This window comes from Lycorma delicatula, chromosome 1 (genome assembly GCF_047948215.1).
Source record: "Lycorma delicatula isolate Av1 chromosome 1, ASM4794821v1, whole genome shotgun sequence".
In the NCBI taxonomy this organism is placed as follows: domain Eukaryota; kingdom Metazoa; phylum Arthropoda; class Insecta; order Hemiptera; family Fulgoridae; genus Lycorma; species Lycorma delicatula.
In genome coordinates this window covers 198,479,125-198,502,510 of record NC_134455.1, presented here as the reverse complement: position 1 = coordinate 198,502,510, position 23,386 = coordinate 198,479,125, and the positions used below count along the sequence as shown (strand labels likewise).

Here is a 23,386-nt window from a genome sequence, read left to right as displayed (position 1 = left end):
CTTTTATAATTATTAATTTTCTGAGGTTATGAAGCATGTGTGTAAGTATTATATAATGTATTGGTTCTTTGTAACCATCTGCAAGGAGTCTTTAGAAGCCAATGAATTTGTCAAAAGCTAACATTTGACAACAACCTGTATAAGTGTTCTCAAAGATGTGCAAACATCTTCTGATGGGAAAAATCGTATATCTCTTTCTGCATAGTTTCAGCTGCATTCTTGAGAATTTACCCAAAATGATCTCCAACATTTTAATTCTGACTTGTTCATTATTACTAATGAAATCATGTTTGTCTATACAACAGTTATTGAGTCACATTATGCTTAAAATTGTGTCTTGTAGTGTAGGAAACACAGTTGTAGGTCAAGTTCTTCAGATCAGAAGAGCAGAGATATGATATATATATATATATATATATATATATATATATATATATATTTTATAAAAAAAATACAGAAAAGTAACATTTAATAAAAAAAATATTCTATATCTTATATGTGATTTATAATGCATAATATTATATTTGTTATCATTCATTCTATATTTCTACCTTATAGTATTATATTGCATCATGTTTATTATATCTTATCTCAGGACACTTGCAGAACAATTCTCATAAATATTGTCCAAATCATGTTATCTTAAATTCTTCAATTTTACACCATTCTCTAGATTTAGTGCTGATGCAGTTTTTCCTTTTATCATGTTGGAATTTTTTTTTGTCATTGATTAAGTTTGCTGCTCTAAATGTAGGCCTGCAGTATAGCATATTTTCATTACCACATTCAATATTATTATGGATTTTGTTTACATGTTATAGTATTTTTAAAATCAAAACCTAAACCGACAACGATTGTTAACGTCTATATGCCTACAAGCGCCCATGATGATGATGAGGTAGAGTGTGTATACGAAGAGATTGATGAAGCAATTAAACACGTAAAAGGAGATGAAAATTTAATAATAGTTGGAGATTGGAATGCAAGCATTGGAAAAGGCAAGGAAGGAAATATAGTGGGTGAATATGTGCTGGGCAAAAGGAATGAAAGAGGGGGCCGACTTATAGAGTTTTGCACGAAGTATAATTTAGTAATTGCCAACACCCAATTTAAAAATCATAATAGAAGAATATACACTTGGAAAAAGCCAGGCGATACTGCAAGGTATCAGATAGATTATATCATGGCTAAGCAAAGATTTAGAAATCAACTCGTTGACTGCAAAACTTACCCTGGAGCAGACATTGATAGCGACCACAATTTGGTGATAATGAAATGTAGATTGGGGTTTAAAAACCTGAAGAAAAGGTGTCAGATGAATCAGTGGAATTTAGAGAAGCTTGATGAAGAGGGGGTAAAGAAGATTTTTGAGGAGGACATCGCAAGAGGTCTGAGTAAAAAAGATAAGGTAGAAAATGTAGAAGAAGAATGGGAGAATGTTAAAAAGGAAATTCTTAAATCAGCAGAAGCAAACTTAGGCGGAATAAAGAGAACTGGTAGAAAACCTTGGGTTTCAGACGATATATTGCAGCTGATGGATGAACGTAGAAAATATAAGAATGCTAGTGATGAAGAAAGTAAAAGGAACTATCGGCAATTAAGAAATGCTATAAACAGAATTGCAAACTGGCGAAAGAAGAGTGGATTAAAGAAAAGTGTTCAGAAGTGGAAAGAGAAATGAACATTGGTAAAATAGACGGAGCATACAGGAAAGTTAAGGAAAATTTTGGGGTACATAAATTAAAATCTAATAATGTGTTAAACAAAGATGGTACACCAATATATAATACGAAAGGTAAAGTCGATAGATGGGTGGAATATATTGAAGAGTTATATGGAGGAAATGAATTAGAAAATGGTGTTATAGAGGAAGAAGAGGAAGTTGACGAGGATGAAATGAAATGGGAGAAACAATACTGAGATCTGAATTTAAGAGAGCATTAAAAGATTTAAATGGCAGAAAGGCTCCTGGAATAGACGGAATACCTGTAGAATTACTGCGCAGTGCAGGTGAGGAAGCGATTGATAGATTATACAAACTGGTGTGTAATATTTATGAAAAAGGGGAATTTCCGTCAGACTTCAAAAAAAGTGTTATAGTCATGATACCAAAGAAAGCAGGACAGATATATGTGAAGAATACAGAACAATTAATTTAACTAATCATGCATCAAAAATCTTAACTAGAATTCTATACAGAAGAATTGAGAGGAGAGTGGAAGAAGTGTTAGGAGAAGACCAATTTGGTTTCAGGAAAAGTATAGGACAAGGGAAGCAATTTTAGGCCTCAGATTAATAGTAGAAGGAAGTTTAAAGAAAAACAAACCAACATACTTGGCGTTTATAGACCTAGAAAAGGCATTCGATAACGTAGACTGGAATAAAATGTTCAGCATTTTAAAAAAATTAGGGTTCAAATACAGAGATAGAAGAAAAATTGCTAACATGTACAGGAACCAAACAGCAACAGTAACAATTGAAGAACATAAGAAAGAAGCCGTAATAAGAAAGGGAGTCCGACAAGGATATTCCCTATCTCCGTTACTTTTTAATCTTTACATGGAACTAGCAGTTAATGATGTTAAAGAACAATTTAGATTCGGAGTAACAGTACAAGGTGAAAAGATAAAGATGCTACGATTTGCTGATGATATAGTAGCTCTAGCCGAGAGTAAAAAGGATTTAGAAGAAACAATGAACGGCATAGATGAAGTCCTACGCAAGAACTATCGCATGAAAATAAACAAGAACAAAACAAAAGTAATGAAATGTAGTAGAAATAACAAAGATGGACCACTGAATGTGAAAATAGGAGGAGAAAAGATTACGGAGGTAGAAGAATTTTGTTATTTGGGAAGTAGAATTACTAAAGATGGACGAAGCAGGAGCGATATAAAATGCCGAATAGCACAAGCGAAATGAGCCTTCAGTCAGAAATATAATTTGTTTACATCAAAAATTAATTTAAATGTCAGGAAAAGATTTTTGAAAGTGTATGTTTGGAGTGTCGCTTTATATGGAAGTGAAACTTGGACAATCGGAGTATCTGAGAAGAAAAGATTAGAAGCTTTTGAAATGTGGTGCAATAGCAGAATGTTCAAAATCAGATGGGTGGATAAAGTAACAAATGAAGAGGTATTGCCGCAAATAGATGAAGAAAGAAGCATTTGGAAAAATATAGTTAAAAGGAGACAGACTTATAGGCCACATACTAAGGCATCCTGGAATAGTCGCTTTAATATTGGAAGGACAGGTATAAGGGAAAAATTGTGTAGGCAGGCCACGTTTGGAATATGTAAAACAAATTGTTAGGGATGTAGGATGTAGAGGGTATACTGAAATGAAACGACTAGCACTAGATAGGGAATCTTGGAGAGCTGCATCAAACCAGTTAAATGACTGTAGACAAAAAAAAAGTATTTTAAAAAACATACTACATCTTTCTTTGCTGTTGGTTGTTTCATTGTATCAGTAGTCATTTCATTTTTTGAGGTCTTTGAATTGATAGCTAACAAATTTGTCACTTTTGACAAAGTGATTGACACATTTTGAATAAACGTGTCAGTTATTGTATATTATTATTTTTTTATTTACTTTGGATTCAGAGAGGTCTAGAAAGTAAGGTAGAATATGCCTATATTCTATAGTGAACTATAACTATGAGTGTAATTTGTTGATGAAAATGAGAGCATATGACATCGACTTTTGTTGCCTTTATAAAAAAAAATAGTGTTATCTTTACTGAATTTTGCAGATAATACCATGGACTTTTGTGACCTAGGAATATAAAATTGTGACAATATGTAATAATAAATTGGACAAAATGGATGCACATGTATACGCAGATTCAAAGAGCACATACAAGCACAGCAAAATTGATCCCTGCAAAACTCTTCATAGAAGCTGAATCCACACAAAACTACAACTTATAAAAGCAACATGCTTGAACAGTTTAATATTTACAAATGCTTTAGATGTGAGTAAATGAATATACACAACGGTGTACTGTTTGACCAAGAACAAAATGCTGTATTTGATTCAAATATATTATTCAGTTACTATACTGTTTGATTTTCTGGTTAACTATGCTGCTCAACCATACACTAAAAGTTGTTGCTGTTAACTACAAAGTGGGTACTATTAACAACAACATTACACTCAATGAAGAATCTGCACAATCACTCAAAAAAAACATGGATGATTTTAATATGTAAAATCAATTTTTTTTATTTGCTTATAATAATTATTAAATTAATTCTATTATGGTTTCAAAATTGTGTGGCATCTAGCTTAATTAGAAGTACAAACATATGCCTACATTAAACTGAACTATTCATATTGTTGAAAAAATAAACTTTGATATGTTCCAGGTTGTTTGTACAATGAATTTCTTGAGCATCTTGGATATGATTTATATGAATACACATCATTCAAATTGAATGAAGATTTTACCACATGTGATAGTTCTGAGGTAAATGAATATGATATTGGAAGTAATTGTGATGAGTTACTCAAGTCTAGTAGTGAGAAGCAAAATAAATCTGAATCTCATCCTCAGCCTCAGTCTTTACCCTCCCTAAGTCTACAGGCCAAGGAATTTGACTCTGCATGGTATGAGCTTACTACAAAACACTTATTTAGCTCACCATGGTTGGCCATGTCATTCAGAAAGTGTACTGAATTTGAAAAGCGACCTTCTGTATTACACAAAAGAAAAGATGAATTTAGGTCTGGATTTTTTTATTTATTTTGTTTCCTCTAAGTTATAGTAATTTGTAATTTATTTTCAGATCTAAGTTAAATCTTTTTACATCATGATCCATTTATCATATTTAGTATAATTTTTAAAATAATTGTTTTTTATGCTTTTATTATTATTTATTATGCTTTCAGGTTTGTTTATTTAAATTAGGATTTATCACATACTGCTTTAATTATTTTTTCAGTGATCTTTGCTTTTTCAAAACATTATTTATAACATTTAATTAAAAACGCAATTAAAACTATTTAGAGATGTATATATCATCTCGGTCACTATTGTAATGTAAGCTATTCTGATGCTGTTAAAATCTGTTGTTAAAATATGAAACTTGTTTTAGGCAGCGTTGAGTATGTGTTTTAAGATATGTGCTGCAGTAATGTAAATCAAATTCATCACTTTATGCACTTTTTTTAAATTGATATTAATTTATTATTGTCCTTTATGTATTGTTATTAAATTTCATTTTACGTGTTTAAAAATGTGAATTAGTCTTTTGGTATTAAAAAGAACAGTTTAATTATTTACTATCAGAATAGTAATAGCCACAGAATGGTACCAAGATGGTAAAAATACATCTCTTTAGTTTTTATATTTGTAATTAAACTTTGTAAGTAATTTTTCATGAAGTGCAGGTCTCTATGAAAATACTGAATACATATGGAATACAAAAGCAGTGAGTAGAAGAAAAATAATTTTAGTGACTAATTATTTTCTGCTGAATGAAATTCCTAAACTATTTACTAACATTTTAGTTTTGTTTATTTTCAGACTTTGTTATTGGCAATTTTTTGCTAATTTTTTACTATCTTTAAACATAGTTTGATTTTACTGCCTTGTAGGTTGTTGTATGATAAAGGAACCTTATTGTTGGGAGTAATTAGGACTGATTTGACCATCCATTCATTCATTATGCTAAAAATGGTTGCTGAATAAATTGTTTGTTTTTATTATATTACTAGTTGCCATGACCATGCAGTGTCCTAAGGGTATCGTTGCTGTAGGGTAATAAAAGTTGTGAAAAATTTATCTCGCTCAAAATAAAATAATGAGTGCTCAGTAGATGTACAGCATCCATAGCACATTATTATAACATCAGCAGCACAAATTGGTTTAGTAGGTTCAGCTCTGTTAAAGTTTTGAGAAGTTATTCATGAGAGGTTCTCCAACAATAGCTTCTTTTATAAATGGTGAGTTGATTTTTGTAGAATGAATTTAATTCTAAAACAGTTTGAATATGTTTTGCAGTTGTGATTTAAATTTAAAATTAGAATTATTAGCTGTATCATGAAATGTTGTAAATTGTGTTGCAAATCCCTCATTTATAATTTCATCACCGGTTTTGCCTTCAACAGCATCTTAAAACTATTAACTATTTTAAAAAGTGGAAAATAAAAAAAAAATAGTAAAAGTTTTTTCATGGGCAGACCTGCTGGGAGCGTCATTAATGTTCCTTAGTATTGTAAAATTTTCCTCAGTATAGTAATTTTACATTATGATAAAAATACAATGGAATCTATTTTAAAACAATGTTTCTCAATGAACATAAAAATGGTTTTCTAATGAATTAAAAGCACAGTGTTTTAGTTACATTGGATTAAAAAATAAGCATTATTTTCCACAATCCAGGAGTATATCTTTAAAAGGAAATGTACAAACTGGTCTGATAATTTATCAAAGTTCATTAAAATTCAGTGATATACAGAAATGGATGGTCATATATAAACAAAATAGAATTCTAGGCTTTCTTTTTATAGGAAGATAATTATAAAACAGTGCCTTGGAACAATTTTCTATCCTGTGCAGGCTTTTAGATATTTATATTTATTTGCTAATGTCTGGTCTTGATTTTAACTAGCAGTTTCCACAAGGAAATTATGTAGAACTTTGATGAGGTAAAAGGGAAAACATTTTGACTGGTTTTAACTATAGCAAGAATCTTTTTGTAAATCCAATCTCTGAATGGTTGGAAATTTTAATTGAATTTAAAGATTGGTTTGTAAGATTTCATAGGAGCTGAGTTAGTGGTGGACTTATCAGTACTACTAAGCCAAAATTATTTCTGCAGATGAAGTTCTTGATGTGTGCTTTTATAAGAAACAACTGAATAAGAAGAAATTTCTCAAAAAAATAATACAAAATGTTGAAAATATAGGTGGAAGAAATAAGAAGACCAAGAAACAGCAAAGCCTGATTTCTTAGCCCAAATTATATGATCAATAATTAATTTTAGTAATATTTCATGTATTATGTTGCTAATGAATTATTGAATTTGTAATTTTAAGTACTGATGAATGTCCAACTTCATGAATTTGTTCAAGCTTTATTTTTTTAAATAATTTTTCTTTCTTAATTAAGAATTATTTTATTAAATTATGGTAGCTTCTTTTTATTTTATAATTGGTTTGATGACTTATTTTAAAAGTTTAAAATTGTAATAAAAAAACATCATTTTAGTTAAGCATAGCAATAATATCAATTTATATAAATAAAACACAAATGCTAATTAATTCCTTAATTTGTCTTCTTATTAACACAGTTGAATTAAAAAGTATTAATATATTAGAAAAAATAAACCTAAGAAATTATCCAGTGTACAACAGATAAATTTACACAATTATTTTATTAAGCATTGATTTTATGAATATAAATGAAATACTCCCTTCAAAAAATTATCTCATCAGATCCTCACATCATCTTGTGCCTTAAAAAAACACAAGATTTCAGAAACACAAGTTCAGGAGAATGGACTGAAGAAAGAAGAGCTAAACTGTCCGAAAGAATGAAGAAAAATAAAGAAACTACATGAAATGATATTTGCGTGGTCCTTGAAGGCCTATCCTGGGGGGGGGGGAGAAAAAATAGTTAATATAATGATGAAAACAGGTGAAGGCGCTAGAGTCAAAAGTTAGTTATTTTTTAATAACACTGCTTAAATATTATCATGATTTTTCACTTTGTTTTAGGTTCGTTATTTCATTTTATAAGTAGGTCTCTTGTTATTAAAAATTTTACCACACTACTACAAATAGTGGTATGTGATCATGTTTTTTAAGCAGTTAATTTGTGATAAGAATCCAAAGGAAAGAAAAATTATTTTTTCAAAATGCACATTCTTGTATAAACAATTTTAATTTGTTTATGATGCTTTCGATAAAAATTATTGGTGGAAATGTTCTAAAAAGAAAACACAAAAAACTTTGTTTAAAACAGAATTAAGGTTTAAAACGGAATTATGAAAGACACTTCATTGCTATTTCAATCAATTAGTTCAACAATTTAAATCACATTTTTTCATCATTACGACTTTCTCAATTACATAATATTTTTTCTTCTTTAAGATAATTCATTTACACCTTTTTTTGGTATGTTTAAATCATTCATCACTGGAATATGTAGAATTTGTTTAGTCGGATTAGTAATTAAAATCATTCCAGCTTCAATAAAAATGTTCTGAAAATCAAAACTGAAATAAATTTTCTTAAAAAATATAACTACAGATGATCAGTACAAAAAAGGCTTACAACTGTGGATTGTTTATGTACAGCTTTCACTCGTAATGTAATTTAAAATATTTATAATTTATTTAAATATAATTTTTTTAAATTATTTAATTCAATGATTCTAACTAAAGTGCGTGCGCATACCGTATTTAATTCGCACAGGTGTAGCGGTTATAGCATTAACAGTCGGCACTAACAAAACTAATGTTTTGTTAGTGCCATAGAAAAAATTTCACTTGTGCCATTGCCAGACTGGTGTAGCTGCGAGGCTTAATGCAACAGTTATAGAGTCAATTGGGCGATCAAGTTCAAGACCCAGCCAGACGAAGTTAGTTTTTTACATTTTAAATATTATTAATTTATTTTATTCTACTGCTCACCTGTGACGTCATAATATAGCAGTAGTTTAGAGAATTCTTTGGGGTAGGGGTGTGATTTTGAAAAAAAGTTTTTTTGCAAATATTGCTATTTTTAATTAACAAATGTACCTAAGAAACCTTAATTAAATGAAATCTTGAGATACTAGGGTGACCTTGTTCTGCATTCTTGCCCCCTTGATCTTTTAGTTGGAGATTTATTGGCATCAATGCCCCATATATTGAAGTAATCTGACCAAGTTTAGTAAAAAATCGGTCCAGTAGTTCTGGAGATAGGAGGTGATGTAGAGGCTAACACTGATGTACATACAAACATTAACATTCAGAAAATTTCCATCCAGTTTAGTTTTTGGGTTCCTTAGGTGTCAGAACATCAAGATCTGGTGAAAACCACATATGCCCAAATTGGACTAATTACTATACTTTTCTTCTAGAGCTATCTAGATGGGAAAGTTATAATTGAATCAACAAATTTCTTCCTTATTTCCATGTGTTATTTTATATTTTGTTCTGCATTATTAAGAAAATGCATTTACACTAAAAGCACATAACAAAACAAATAAAGTTACTATTAAATTTACAGGAAGCAAATAAATGTAGATTTAAGAACAAAAATATCCTAATTTTGCCTTCTTATAATGGCTAGTTTAAAGTGTCTGGCTTGGAGTCTCACTGGTTCTCAGCAGCCTGTGCTTGATTTCTATTGTGTAATTCCAAAATACCATATATTTCTGAGAGATATGCATACCTGATTTTTATATTTATTTTGTTAGCCTAATCATTTATTTTAGACCAAATTTTAACTTTTTTTTTGCCAGGTATTTCCATATTTAGGTATTTATGATTTGTTTTAATTACATGAACTGCAAATTTATATTATGTATGTTTTTTATCTGTTTATGTTACATACATCTAGATCAGAACAGTTTAATAAGGTGAAAAATTAGTTTTAAACTTGGTTTAAGTTCATTATAAAAATAAGAAGTATTTAAAACATGTTTGAAAATTTTGTTCACTGTGTTAATTGTGAGTTAGGTTTTAAGATGTCAAGAAGATTCTTGTGAAACTTCATTTTTAAGTAATATTTAATGAGATACTCAGATATTATATTGCTACTTGTATCTTGTCCCTCTAAAAATTTGTAAAGCATCATGTTGTGATAACTCCAATATAACGTATTTGATTTTTTTAGATGAAAGTTCTATTTTTATTACTTTCCTTTAATTTTGTTTATCTGAGAAAAATATGCTAACATAAAGAACATTTACTTTTACAAACTGCACCTAGTACATTTTAAAACTATATTTGCTTCCCCTTTACTGGATAACAATGTAAAATTAATATTAATTCTGTCTATTATAACAGTATTTTAAGAGAGGGGTAGTAACAGTAACCTTTGCATTCATTCATTATTCATCTGATTTATTTTTAACTGCTGTCTACTAAGTGAACAGATATCTTTTCTTAGATATTTTTCAAAAAAATATTTGAATATATCCCCATAAGTGAAACAGTCTACTTTTACAGAAATTCTTAATCATGTTTTAATATTTTCTTATGGTTGTAATGTATTTTACATTTTTACTTTAATGTAATGTTTAACTTTCTCTTTTTACTTTACAAATTTCTGAGTGAAACCAAAAGAATAACTATCTTAATGAGTGGTTACGGTGATCGAGTTAGAATAACTCAATGATAAGTGACAAGTCTGAAAATTAATAATGTTAACAGGTACAGCAATGGAATGTGATAATTTTTAATGGGTAGCAGGAGCCAACCCTAAAGAGGGAGGGAAATATATTGATAAATAGAACCACTTACCACTTACTCCTACAGACTGTATATATATGCTATATGGTATGCAACATGGACAACTGGTTAGTGGGGAACAGATATTTGCACTTATTGAATGCAAACACTACAAACATGCCAGCTGTTATTTTGTAGCATTGCATGTTACATATAATTTGAGTAACATAGTAACTCAAATTGAAGATTTTGGAATGAATTAAATAAAAATTCTTTCTTGATATTCTATTTTGAGTAGCGTTGAAAAATGGAATAACATGATAATGTTTTCTGACAATTTGTTGATAGCTCACTAACAGTACAGACTCAGAAAATGTGGAGAGATTTAGGGTAGTGGTTATTCAAAATCCAACTTATTCTCAAAAATAGTAATCTTCTTCAAACATGTTAAACAAAAGTGATTGATGTATTCTATACTGTGATCTCACATTCTACTCATTCGAAATTCAGCCTGTTTATAACTTTTTGATGCCAATAAAAGAATCATGATTAGAATTCTATACTTGGGTTAATGAAATTCTAAACATGAATCCTGATATTTTAAACAGTTTAGTCATGTCAGATAAGGTAAATTTTTATCTTAGTAGCAGTGTTAGCAAATAAAATTTCCATTATTGGAGTGATGAAAATCCAATGCATGTGTGCAAAATGCTGCATAGTCCCAAAGTTATTTTACAGTGTGGTGTATCTGAATTTGGGATTATTGGTCCATACTTTTTCAAAGAATTGTCACACAGTACTGTCTGACTGATACTAAGAAATGCTTGCAGTGATAGAGACAGTTAGATTCATGGTGAACTAATTTCCAAAGAGTGGTACCGCTTCAGTTTTTGCTCAAGGGACAATGAATGTTCAGAGACATGCTTCCTAGACATGTCATTGCCTATTTCAGAGACATAAATTGGCCACCTAGATCTCTAGATCTAACTGCTGCAAACTGCTTCCTTTGGGGGATCTAAATTTAATTTTTTTACAAAAAATCTACATACCACTGCTAGTTCAAAAAATAACGTAATTGAAAAAATTAGACAAATTGATTACACATTATTATGAAGAGCTGTGAACAATTTTCAGACATAACTAAATGAATGCAATCTATGTCAAAAAGGAACATTTAAAAAATGTAATTTTTAATAAGTGAATTTGAAAAACTGCTTATAATTAATGTATTCTTCTAAAAATGTTTTCTTTTTATTTCACCTAATTGCATCATGAAATTGAATGTAATATATAAATGAATGTTTTTCATATTAAACATCACAGTCCACTACTTTGTATTAGAAAATATCCTTCGTATCACATCTGGAGTTTCAAAAATGGTTGTATATTTTGAAATAATCAGGTTATCTATTTTGAAGTAATGGTTCATTCATTAATGTAAATGTTAATATTTCAGTAAGACAAAATGCTGAAGAACTTAATCTGATCTTAGAGTAGTGTTTTGTGATGTAATTTCCTGTCTTGTGTTGATGGTGATAGGAAAAGCTGTACACCCACCATGAGAGAATTGGTTTACTATAAAATTTTCCTTACTCAACTATACACTCATGAGTTAGTTGGTTTACTTTAAAAATTTTCCTTAGTAAACAAAAAAATTTCAGATCGCTTGCCCAAATTCTGTTTTATTCTTTTTTTACTGTTGTGACTATTCTGTAGTGTTCACTTCTTCATCAGCCAGCGATATCGTTTAGAACAAAACATGCATTCTCATATATGTTTGATTTAAAACTTTCATTTGATTGAAATTACTTGTCACATATGTTCAAATTTATATAAGTTATAAACAGTTTATACAAATGTAATATTTACCTGACCTAATGCAACACCCAGGAGCAACATCTCTGTGTTCAGTTGCTCAGTTAAGTATAGTAATTTAAGATAGATCTTATTTTCATTTTTAGGAATATTATTGAAAAAGATTATGTTGTAAATATGGGTACATTGCCATTGCATCATCTTATAGAAAGGAATGTAATGCGACTTGTGGCTGAAAGACAAAGGATTGCATCCAAAATTATGGTAGAAACCCTTCTGAAAAAATGTAAATTGCAGCAACATTTATCTTTGCTAGGAAATGTTTATGTATTAGAAGCATCATACATTATACAGCGTTTCTACAGCAGATTATTCAAACCTGTAAGTAAATTTTAGAATTTTTTTTATCAATTATACATCCACGACTCAGTATTTTTGATAAACTGTATGTAATGTTCAGGTTTGGCAATTTTCTTTTTATTTAGTTTATCTGAATTACAAAGTTGTAAGGGATATTTACAGTCTTGATCACACCTTAATAAATTTAATTTTATTTTTTATTGAAAGTGGTTCTTAATTTAGGAAGAATGATTTTTACCTGGATTGTAGTAGTATCTTAAAGAAGCAGTATTTGCTCATATTCACTTAATATTATTTATCTTGAGATAAAATTAGACCTTACTTGCATTTTCTGTTTATTTTCTGTTATTATTCTGTTTTCGGATTCCTCTTTCCAGTTTCTATCATTGAAGAAAACTATCATTGAATTTTAGAATACACATTGTATTGTAATAATGAATTTTATATTATCTGTATTAATTTAATGTTCATGTTTCATCGTAATTACTATTATATTAAGTACCATGTTATAAATAAGCCTATTGTGGGTTTTACTTTGTTTGTGGTTTATAATAAAAAGAGATTCATGCAGATTTATTTTAATGAATTCAGTAATCCCATATCATTTTGTAAGAAATCTTATTTAATTCATTAAAATAAATTACAAAGAATTGTATTGTGTACAAAAAGTAATTAAATTAAAAAGTATATATATTCATAAGTTATTTTGAAAACATACTTCTTGGACAAGTCACTCTGTTTCGAAGTACAGAAAATTGATGCACATTATTTTTATGAGCATTCATCCAGTTTACATTTTACATCAATGAAAATTTCATTGTACTAGTTTTCCTTTTGGTACTTCATTTTTTATGAAGGTTTAGTGTTAAATTATCAGGAAAGTTATCATATGCAAATTTGTTTGTGTAAGTTATTTTTTCCTTTTATTTGTCATTGTTATTTCTCACCTTCATACAATTAGTATTCTATTTATTGCATCTTAATTCTGTTGTCATCCCATTTTTAAGGATTTGAAGTAAAGCTGAGGGATTGTATTAGGAGAGATTTAAGAAATGTGTCTACCTAATAACTACCTTGGTTTCAGGTTGAGCGCTTATACAGCTACTGTATACCTGGGTAAGCCCTTAGGCAAGGTGTTCCCACCAGATTTTAAAATACCAAGATCGCAATAATACTGAAAATTCCCATTTTCTTTTCAAGGATCCATTGGGCACCTAGGTAAAACCAATAAAAGATTTGGTACTGACAAATAGATGATTACTCACCAGAGGAAATATCACCTCTGGTGATACTGTAGTCTTCCAGAGAACTACAGTGGAAGCTTTTACAAAAAAGATTCATGAAAATATGGAAACAGAAGATATTTTTTTATTTGTTTGTACTTAAGTGTTTGATTGTTAGAACAGAACAATAAATAGACTGTATCATTTTATTATTTGAGTATTTTTGTATGAAATTTCAAGAAAATTAGCTGAAAACTGGAGGTAAAATAACTAATTCTTATTCCTGCATTCCACACAGCCTTTGCTCACACTTTGTAATAGTTGTTTCTAAAATATTTATTTGTATTTCATTCCCTATTTTTGTTTACTGCTGGACAGTTTTAATTTCTTGAAAATCCTTTTTCTTGAAATTTCTTGACATTTATTTAAAATTTTGGCAATTTTATCTTCCAGATGTTCCCATATTTTACAAAAAAAAAAAATTAAAAACCACAAAATTTTAAGTAAACAAAAAATATGCTACAAAGTTATACTATTTTATTCTTCTTTAAATTTCAACTTTTTTAAAGTCAGATCCAAATTCAGAGGTTATAAGTTAATGGTAATTCTCTTTTTAAAACCAATATATTCAAAAATATTTGAAATCTTTAAGAAAACTTAAATAATATTATTTTTTGATCTTTTAGTGCATTTTTAAAATTAATTTATTGCTATTCTTAATAGATCCTGAGTACTGTTAGCCACAATCTTCCTTTTGGGTTCTAATTATTAACACATACTGGTCTATCAATCCATGGGTACAAGGTACAGGTACACTCATTGTATGAATAAATGATGCAGTTGCTTTTAAGCACTGAACCAAGAAAACTGCACTAGTTTTCTAGTTTAAAAAAAATAATAATTTTAATTTTTTTTTAATCTTAAATTTATTGAGTGAAGTTATTTTATTTCAGATGCCAGATAGTTTGGAAAGGGCTGAGTATTCAATGAATGTTTTGCTTGAGGAATGTGTTGAATGTATTGCATCCCAAGAAATAGCTAATGATAATAAATTTTCTGTAAAGATTGTTGATCATCAAAATACAGCTTCTTCAAATATTATTGATTTCATCAATATTGATTACAAGGTAAATGAAATCTCTTTAGTATAAATAATTAATTATCTGCCAAACCTTTCCAAAAAAAATAATTAGACTTATAATAATAGACTTGTATTGCAGCCATTGAAATATCTTTTCATTTTGTGTAAAGAAATCCTGTTAATTTAATTTACTTCGTGTTTCTTTTTACTTCCTTGTACGAAGTAAAGGAAGTATTGTGATTTTGAAAAATTTCAGTTTTTAGATTTCAACAGAAATATCCATTTTGGCCATTCCTGAATCCATTTTGTTTAATTTCGGCATGGTGTCTGTACGTACATATGTACATATTTTGCATAACTCAAAAACAATTAGCCATAGGATATTGAAATTTTGGATTTAGGGCTACTGTAACATCTAGTTGTGTACCTCTCATTTTGATTGCAATTGACTGAACCAAAAGTGTTCAAAAAAGCCCAAAATCCAAAAACATTTGGAATTTGGACCTTTTTTAACTGCAGGTTTTCAATGTTATATAATAAGTGGTATTTATTTTCATTGGTTTCAGAGTTATAGCCAAAAGAAATTTTAATTAATGAAATATTTGGATCTACAAGGGGAAGGCACATTGGTTCAAATCACTGTCTCCTTTCTTTTTTACTTTTGTTTTTTTTTTATTTAAATATATTGATTTTTTAGTAATTATTAACTCGTGTTTGTAAAAAAAATTTACAATAAATAATTATTCAATAATAACAATATGAAAAAAAAATCATAAGTTATTAGTGAAATAAAATTTTATGTTCTTTTAAAAATGTGTATGTAATTTAATAGGCATTATTACATATGTGTATATGTAATAGATTTGGTGAAAATCTGATTATTTAATATTAAATGATAATTATAATTTAGAATCATATTATTTTTGTATTTTCTAGTTTAATTTCTGTTTAATTTTATTAACATTAAAGTTAACTGCAGAGTAACTGAAAAATAAACCCTCATAAGAACAACATATACACTGATGCATACGTATCCGATCTTTAATAAATTGCAAAAAATTCTTATCTTTTAATTCATTAATCCTCTAATATTGTTGGACAATATACTTCCTAAGTCACAGTTAATTATCATTTCGTTTATTTGTATTTTGTTGTCAATCATTTAATTGCTCTTTGGTTTGATATAATTCTTCTGATCTTAATTTGTGTTCACATTCTCTAGTTTTCATTTTCTTTCTCTTTTTATTTATCATCTTCTTTTAATCTTTTTATTCTTTCTTTGGTTTTAACATTTTCTTCCTCTTTATATTTATCATCTCTTAATTTTTGTATTCTTCCCTTGTTCATAACATTTTCTTCCTTTTCACATTCATCTTCTTGTTGTTTTTTGAGATATATTTCTTCATGTTTTGTTTATTTTTCCTATATGATTGTTTCTTTTTCATTTTTGATTTCAAAGAATTTTCTTTCAAAATTTCACCAAATCCAATAATAAAAACTGAATATTTTACACCATTAGGTTAAAATGAACATTTGTAACCAGTATAGAGGAGTTCACTAAATAGAACTGTTTAATTATTATTAACATTTATTTATACGACAAACCAGAAATCTGAAACTTTTGTTAATCAGCAACTCACAAAGATATGAATAATAGTGATCTAGTATTATAAATAATAAAGGGACCATTACTCTATCCTAATATTTCATGTAAGATTGTTGAATTAATAATCGTATAAATATTTGATATTAATAAAAACTATTATTTCAGCAATTGTATAACTGTCCACTTTATTAAAGAATTGGAGGATCTCACGTTCAAATGAAATAAGCTTAAATGAAGTGCAGCAAAAAATGTGTATATGTAATTTAATAGGTGTACAAGGAAAGAATGTTGTGTTTACATCAGATTTTTTAATTATAACTGAAGTAATGAAAAATGTTGTAGTATAGAGATTTTTTAAACAACGAGAACATTTTAATTTTACGGTTAGGGACTCTTATGGGTGTGCTGTTATTCGATGTCATACTGCTCCCATACACATATTTTTGTTCGAGAGTGAAAGGTTTTTTTAATGTTAACCTATATGCGAAGAGCTGAGTAACTTGTCACCTCTGCAGTACTTATTCCTTGTCCATTTTTAACAACTCTCAAAAAATATTCTCAGAAAATTTATATTGGAGGTTTACTACTTTACTAAACCAAGTAAAAAGTTTTTAAATAAAAGGTATTTCTTTCATGTCTTTTTAAAAATGTTGCCTAAAATGAAATCATAAGGCCTTTATATTATTTATTATAATTGATTAAACGTGGTGACCAAATATTCCCATTCAAATTTTTATTTTCAGTATAATTTCATGCACTTATTAGGTTATTTCTCATTTCATAGCTTAGACAGTCTCACCTATAGTGAGAACCACCTTGGCTTAAGACAATGTATACTTCTACGACCAAATGGCTGATATTATAAAGCTAAGTGTGATAATGACTTATTGACGTGCAAGATAGACAATTCATTAATTTTGTACTTCTTCATTTTTTCATTCAAATTAAAAATTTTCCTTGCATAGTCTGTTTATTTCTTATTTAGTCCTCTGAAGAACAGTCATTTACAGTTTCATTTAAATATTTCATTTCTGCAGTTCTGATTTTAAAACCAAAAAAGATGTCCTCTTTTAAAAGTACTCATCTTTCATTTCTATACATTACTGCCTTTATACTGTGTTCTTTTAAATCTTAATCTAGTTTCTTTCTTTCTTTTATTTTTGGGAGTCTAGTAAATCATTCCAAAAATATGCTTAAAACTATTAAGCTTATTTACACATAATGGTCAGAACTGAAAGATATATAAATGGCAAAAGATGGATGAGAGCTATAAAGGCCGACTTGATGAGTTGAAAACAAACATTAATAATAATAGTAACTCACTCTATATAATTGAAATTAAATATTTTCTCCAAGATTACAATTTTATTTTATTTTTTGATTTTGTTTTATATTTCTCACAAAAATTCATTACCTTTAGTATTTGGGTCATTATCAAAAAGCTATTTTTTCTACACTTTCAGTCAGATCCCTGCTGGTAGTTTTTAGAAAAGCATGTTTTTATTAGTGCATACATTTGAGATGTAGTAAAAAGAAAAAAATGAGTTTAAGAAACTCTTTTTAAACTTGTGTTATAAAAAGGAAGTTCTTGATGTAAGGTTTTATTTTTTAAATCACTACCACTTGTTTATTCTGCTTGTTTTTAATTATTTAATTTCAACTTTTGCACTTTATAATGTTCCTGTAATATTTAATTGTAATTTACATTTAACTAAATGAGACTAAATGTACAGGTAAATAATGAGTGCAAGCAAGAATTGTGAAATTCATTTTGATGTATGGAGCAGAATGTTGTTTATTATATTTATTTTTTCATTCATGAAAGATATTGACACAAGCCTGCAATGGTTGTGTGTTTTAGTTTTTGATAATTGATTATGTATTTTTTAGGCTGAATCCAAAAATTACCTTTTTATTTTTCCATCATGTCAGGATTTTTTACAAATTAGAAATTTCAAAATTTGTATAAAGTTGAAAAATTGTAAAAATGTATATTTCAGACTCTTGTGTATCATTTCCTCCTTACTATTTTATAAGTAAGGAAACTAACTGTGTTCTTATTCATGTAAAGTATATAAGTTGTTTGAATTCAGTTGGTCTTATTAGCTGATATTTTATATTAATAATGTAACAATGTATCTAATTCTTATATTGTTTAGTCCAAATTTACACTTCATACAGTTAACATGTACATCCAGTTAATTACATATATTCTTCAACAATGTAATACAAATTAAATTAAAATGTGAAACATATAATGATCATTATAACTTAGGAAAACATATTCTTTAAACATAACTGAACAATGTATTTTATTTACTACTGAATATGAACCAGCAAGGTTAATAGAATAAATGCACCTAACCAAGGTATGGTACCAAGGTGCTTTTTATTCTAACATTGTGATATAATAAAATACATATAAAATATATTTTTTATTGTAAATTAATATAATATATTCACTCTTTTGATTTATACTATGCATTCTTACAGCTAAACATTTGTGTGGTCTGAAGAGGGGGGCGGGGGAGGTCATTGGCCCCTTAATCTCTAATGAATATTGCTGCAAGATAAGCCTAATTTCTATTATATTGCATTTTTAAATTATTTTATTTTTATTTTCTTAAGTTTTATGAGGTATATCATGCATTTGGATTGGAAACCACCTCTCACCCTTCACCCACCCTTAATAATGAACTGTGTAAAATACTTACAGTTATATATTCCATGTGTTGAAGTTTCTTTGGACGGTTTATACTCTGCTTTGCGCTTTTCCTTCTGTGTTCTCTGTAGGGTTCATCTTGGTGTATATCCAGCAGCAGTCTGTCGTCATCATAATAGTTCATTTCCCCTGATACCTCCTTTCTATTTCTTTCATGTCCTTTTTTTATCCCTGCTCAGCTTCCAGGAATCACAGTCAGCTATTACTTTAAAAGATGATATGTATGAGTGTAGTCTTGTACAGTCTCAGGTTGACCATTTCTGAGATATGTGGTTAATTGAAATCCAACCACCAAAGAACACCAGTATCCATGATCTAGTATCCAATGTGTATAAAAGTAACTGCTTTTACTAGGATTTGAACATTGGAACTTTTGACTAGAAATCAGCTGATTTGCAAAGACGCATTCACCACCATAAGACGCAAGACCAACCCAGTGGGTTTTCCTTTCATGTCCTGATGAAACCTCTCACCCATCTCTTTACTAATGGCATCCAGATTTTTAGGAAAATAGTCCTAATGAAGCTCTTTTTTGTCAATCTTTTCTTATCCAATGATTTTCTCTGTCTCGGCTATCCCATTCACACAAAAAACAAGGAAATTTTGTATATCCTCCTTTCTCTCTTAGGAGTATCGATATTATTTTGAGATCGCTGCATGTAATCCACATACGATTTTCATATTTAATCTTATCGAGAATGAATTCCAAAATATCGTAACCCTCCTTTAAATGGACAGAATGTCGAACGGTTATTGATGGATACATATTCCCATTGTGAAGAAGAAGAACTTTGAGGCTTCTTTTGGATGAATCTATGAACAGTCTACAATTGAAGGACTAATTCTCTTTCTTCCGAAAAATATGGAAAAAATCCTTTTCTCTGCATCTGAACCAGGAAAAGAGGTGCCAGCTGCTGGCAGGTTCTCTTTAAGCCTCAAACCAAGCAATTCTGAATTTTCTTTGGTCAGATGTAAGTGTCAAACGAAATCGTTTAATTCAGACTGTGAATAAAGTTCTGGTGCACAGCTATATCCAGGTTCTTGCTCTTCAAAGTTATCTGTTATCTTCATTTAAATCACTTGTGGAACCATCTATTTCAGGTAAATTTTCTGGTGAAATTAGTACTGATATGTCTGGATCATGAGGAACTGGGCGTAAGCGGATGGCATATTTGGACAGATGATTCTTTTTTTATTCTTCAAATTGAAACCGTGAACACCGTTCAAACAAGAGTAACAATCATTGGTGTGATTTCGTGACTCGCAATTCCATTGGAACACCAAATCTGAATGCTTGGTGTTCACCCTTTGTGAACAACACATGTGTGGCTAACGTAGTGAGGTGCCCAAGTTTTGTCTTGATCTCCTATATTCACTCTGAAATACATGAAGTACACTTGTTGAACAAAACTTGTTATATTTCTTTTTTCCTTTCCACCATTAACTCATTATAAATGTAACAAAAAGAATCTGGAGAATTTTTGCAGCCTCTTGAAGCCATTTTGAAAGTTGAAAGTTTGCTTTATGGTCTGAAAATATATTTTCCACCGACAAAAACACGTTTGATCACGGAGGACTGAAAAGAACTTGATTTACCATGAGCTGCCAATAAACATGTTACATTTTGTTAAGTCTTGTCACAACCTATCAGCAAGCTCTCCCACCGCCTCGTCATCTTCAAACCCCCTCCCCCTCCCATCCCCTCCCCACCTCGTCCGCTTCTCAGACCACTCAACTGTTTAGCAATAAGAATGCATAGTAAAAACCAAAAAAGTGAATGTATTATATTAATTTTTTTTTTTTTTTTAATTTTTTGTATCTATTTTTATAGTACGATATTTTCACATTTTCAACTTATACAAATTTGCAATTTTTTGGAAATCGCAAATTTCAATAGAAAAAATTAAGGTTATTTTTGAATTGAGTGCTAAAATATACATTGGAATCAGTTATCAAAAGTTAATAAACGTTCCACAACCCAAATTTTGCAGGCTTGTGTGATCAGTTATTCAGCACATCTATCCATGCTTCAGTTTATTTATATTTATATTTTAGATATATGTTATTTTATATAAAAACTTATTTTTTTACACAAATTTAACAGAAATCTTTAATAAATATTTTTATTTACATCATCATAATAAAAATTCATATCTTCTGTTTATTCCCAGCAAAATTTCCTCAGATAGAAAATTATGTAGTAGAGTTTCATTAAAAAATAATGTAAATTTTATTAATTACAGTTTTCTATCATAGGTATAATTATTTATCTTTTGTAATTTAATTCAGTTTTCTGTCTGTTTTCAGGTGGATCTTCCTTTAAGTCTAATTATTACTAAAGAATCGCTTGAAATTTATAACAGTGTTTTTAAGTTTTTATTAAAAATAGAATGGGCTCTTGCTTCATTGCATCAGTTACGATTTTCTGGTCAGTACGTCTAAATTATTTTAATATTGTTTTTCTTGTTGAAGCGAAGTTTCTTAACGCAGCATTTGCGGGTAGTCAACTGAGACAAAATGAGTGTCACACACTAGCTATATATGTCAATTCTAACTATATTTCGATATTAATACGTGTGTTCAGTAAGTGCTCTATCTCTCTCATTCTTATACATGGCTTATGCTTATGCGTGCATTCTCGCTCTTTTATAATATGTGTATTAATAAAAAAATTTATTATTTTTGTATATTGCACATACGTTATTTTGAACAATTAATATAATATTGCATAAGAAGCTTTGCTTCCATATTGTGTCCATGCACCGACGCAATCATTTTAATCTTTTTTTATTTTTATTTCTTTTTATATTCTGAAACCATGATTTTATTTGATTAAGTTAGTAAATTACTTATTGTTTTAGCTGTTCAAAATGATACACTTGTGAACTGGTGAAATTTTGATTACTGACAAGCTTTTTTTTTTTCATTTGAAAAAGTAGAAGAAAAAAATGATTGACATAAATACAAGGGACATTCAGTATTAACGAAACAAACTGATATAGATAAAAAAACTGACAATGAAACTTTTTGAGGGTCAAGTTGGTAACCTTGGGAACACATTTAATCAGCTGTTCGATCATAGTTAATTTAAACATAGCCTCTTTTGTTGATTTCAGAACGCCAAATCCTCTTGAAACATGTATGCCGGAAGGACAGTGTTCAGTGATAAGATTTTTGTTATTAGAAAGTGTGAAAATGGTGAAAATTTACTAAAAGACTGTTGAAACAGTATGCTGAAAAGTGTTTAAACCACAGTAATGTGTATAAGTGGGTATTGAGATGGGTTCCAAGACAGTTGACTCCAGCCCATAAAGATACCCAGAGAAATGCTTGAGAAGCTGACTTGAGAGGTGTTGCCACATCCTCCTTACAGTCCAGACCTTACCCCATCTGATTTTCATTTGTTCGGCTTGCTCAAAGACTTTTTGTGACAAGAAGTTTGACAACAATGAAGCAGTCAAAAATGCAGTACAGAAATGGTTCAAACAGTAAGGTAAAAACTTCTACGCTGCGGGAATCAGAAAGCTCACAGTACGGTGGGACAGGTGTCTAAATATTGCTGGAGACTGTTGAAAGTTTCATTGTCATTGAATAAATAGTTTTTCCTACATCAATTTGTCTTGTTAATTATTGAATGTTCCTCGTACCATTGACAAAAGTATTAATGTTATTTTTGTTTGTTACTGCACAATAGAAAGGTCACACACTCTTATCATTTCATTTATTGAGAATAATGCCTCCATTATTTCTCCTGTTTATCACTATCTTCTAATGACAGATCCCAGTAAGGCTTAGCATTTATCTAATGTTACAAATTCATATCTAATACATTATATATTACTATAATTGAAAAGCATTTTTTTTTTATTGAGAAAATCTATACTATCCATCTCTTTCTTAGTCAATCCCTTTAAGATCCTTTTGTTTTATCTATCTAACCTTCCATACCATGTACGTTTATTTATTGTTTTCTGCAGATGTCGAGCGTATGTGATTCTCCCCTTCTTACCCTTTACAAATATCCCTGGGTCACTACAAAGCTTTTGTAATTCAATACCATTTCCCTTATATATTTTTTTATTATCCTTTCCCTTTTTTCTTCTTTGTAAAGGATTTCACGCTCATAATAATGTGTATATCTCATACACATTATAACAAACTGTTGACCATATATCTTCCATAACATTTTAA

The 23,386-nt window shown here is 29.2% G+C and overlaps 1 protein-coding gene across 1 annotated transcript in view; it reads left to right on the top strand.

The window, feature by feature from the left end:
- Grip128 (gamma-tubulin complex component 5) overlaps nt 1-23,386 on the top strand; it is a 108,349-nt gene that overhangs the window by 70,949 nt on the left and 14,014 nt on the right. The window contains exons 10-13 of the mRNA XM_075370170.1: nt 4,371-4,728; nt 12,350-12,584; nt 14,740-14,913; nt 21,503-21,623. Of these exons, the coding sequence (XP_075226285.1) occupies nt 4,371-4,728; nt 12,350-12,584; nt 14,740-14,913; nt 21,503-21,623 (888 nt within the window). The remainder of the gene's footprint in view (nt 1-4,370; nt 4,729-12,349; nt 12,585-14,739; nt 14,914-21,502; nt 21,624-23,386) is intronic.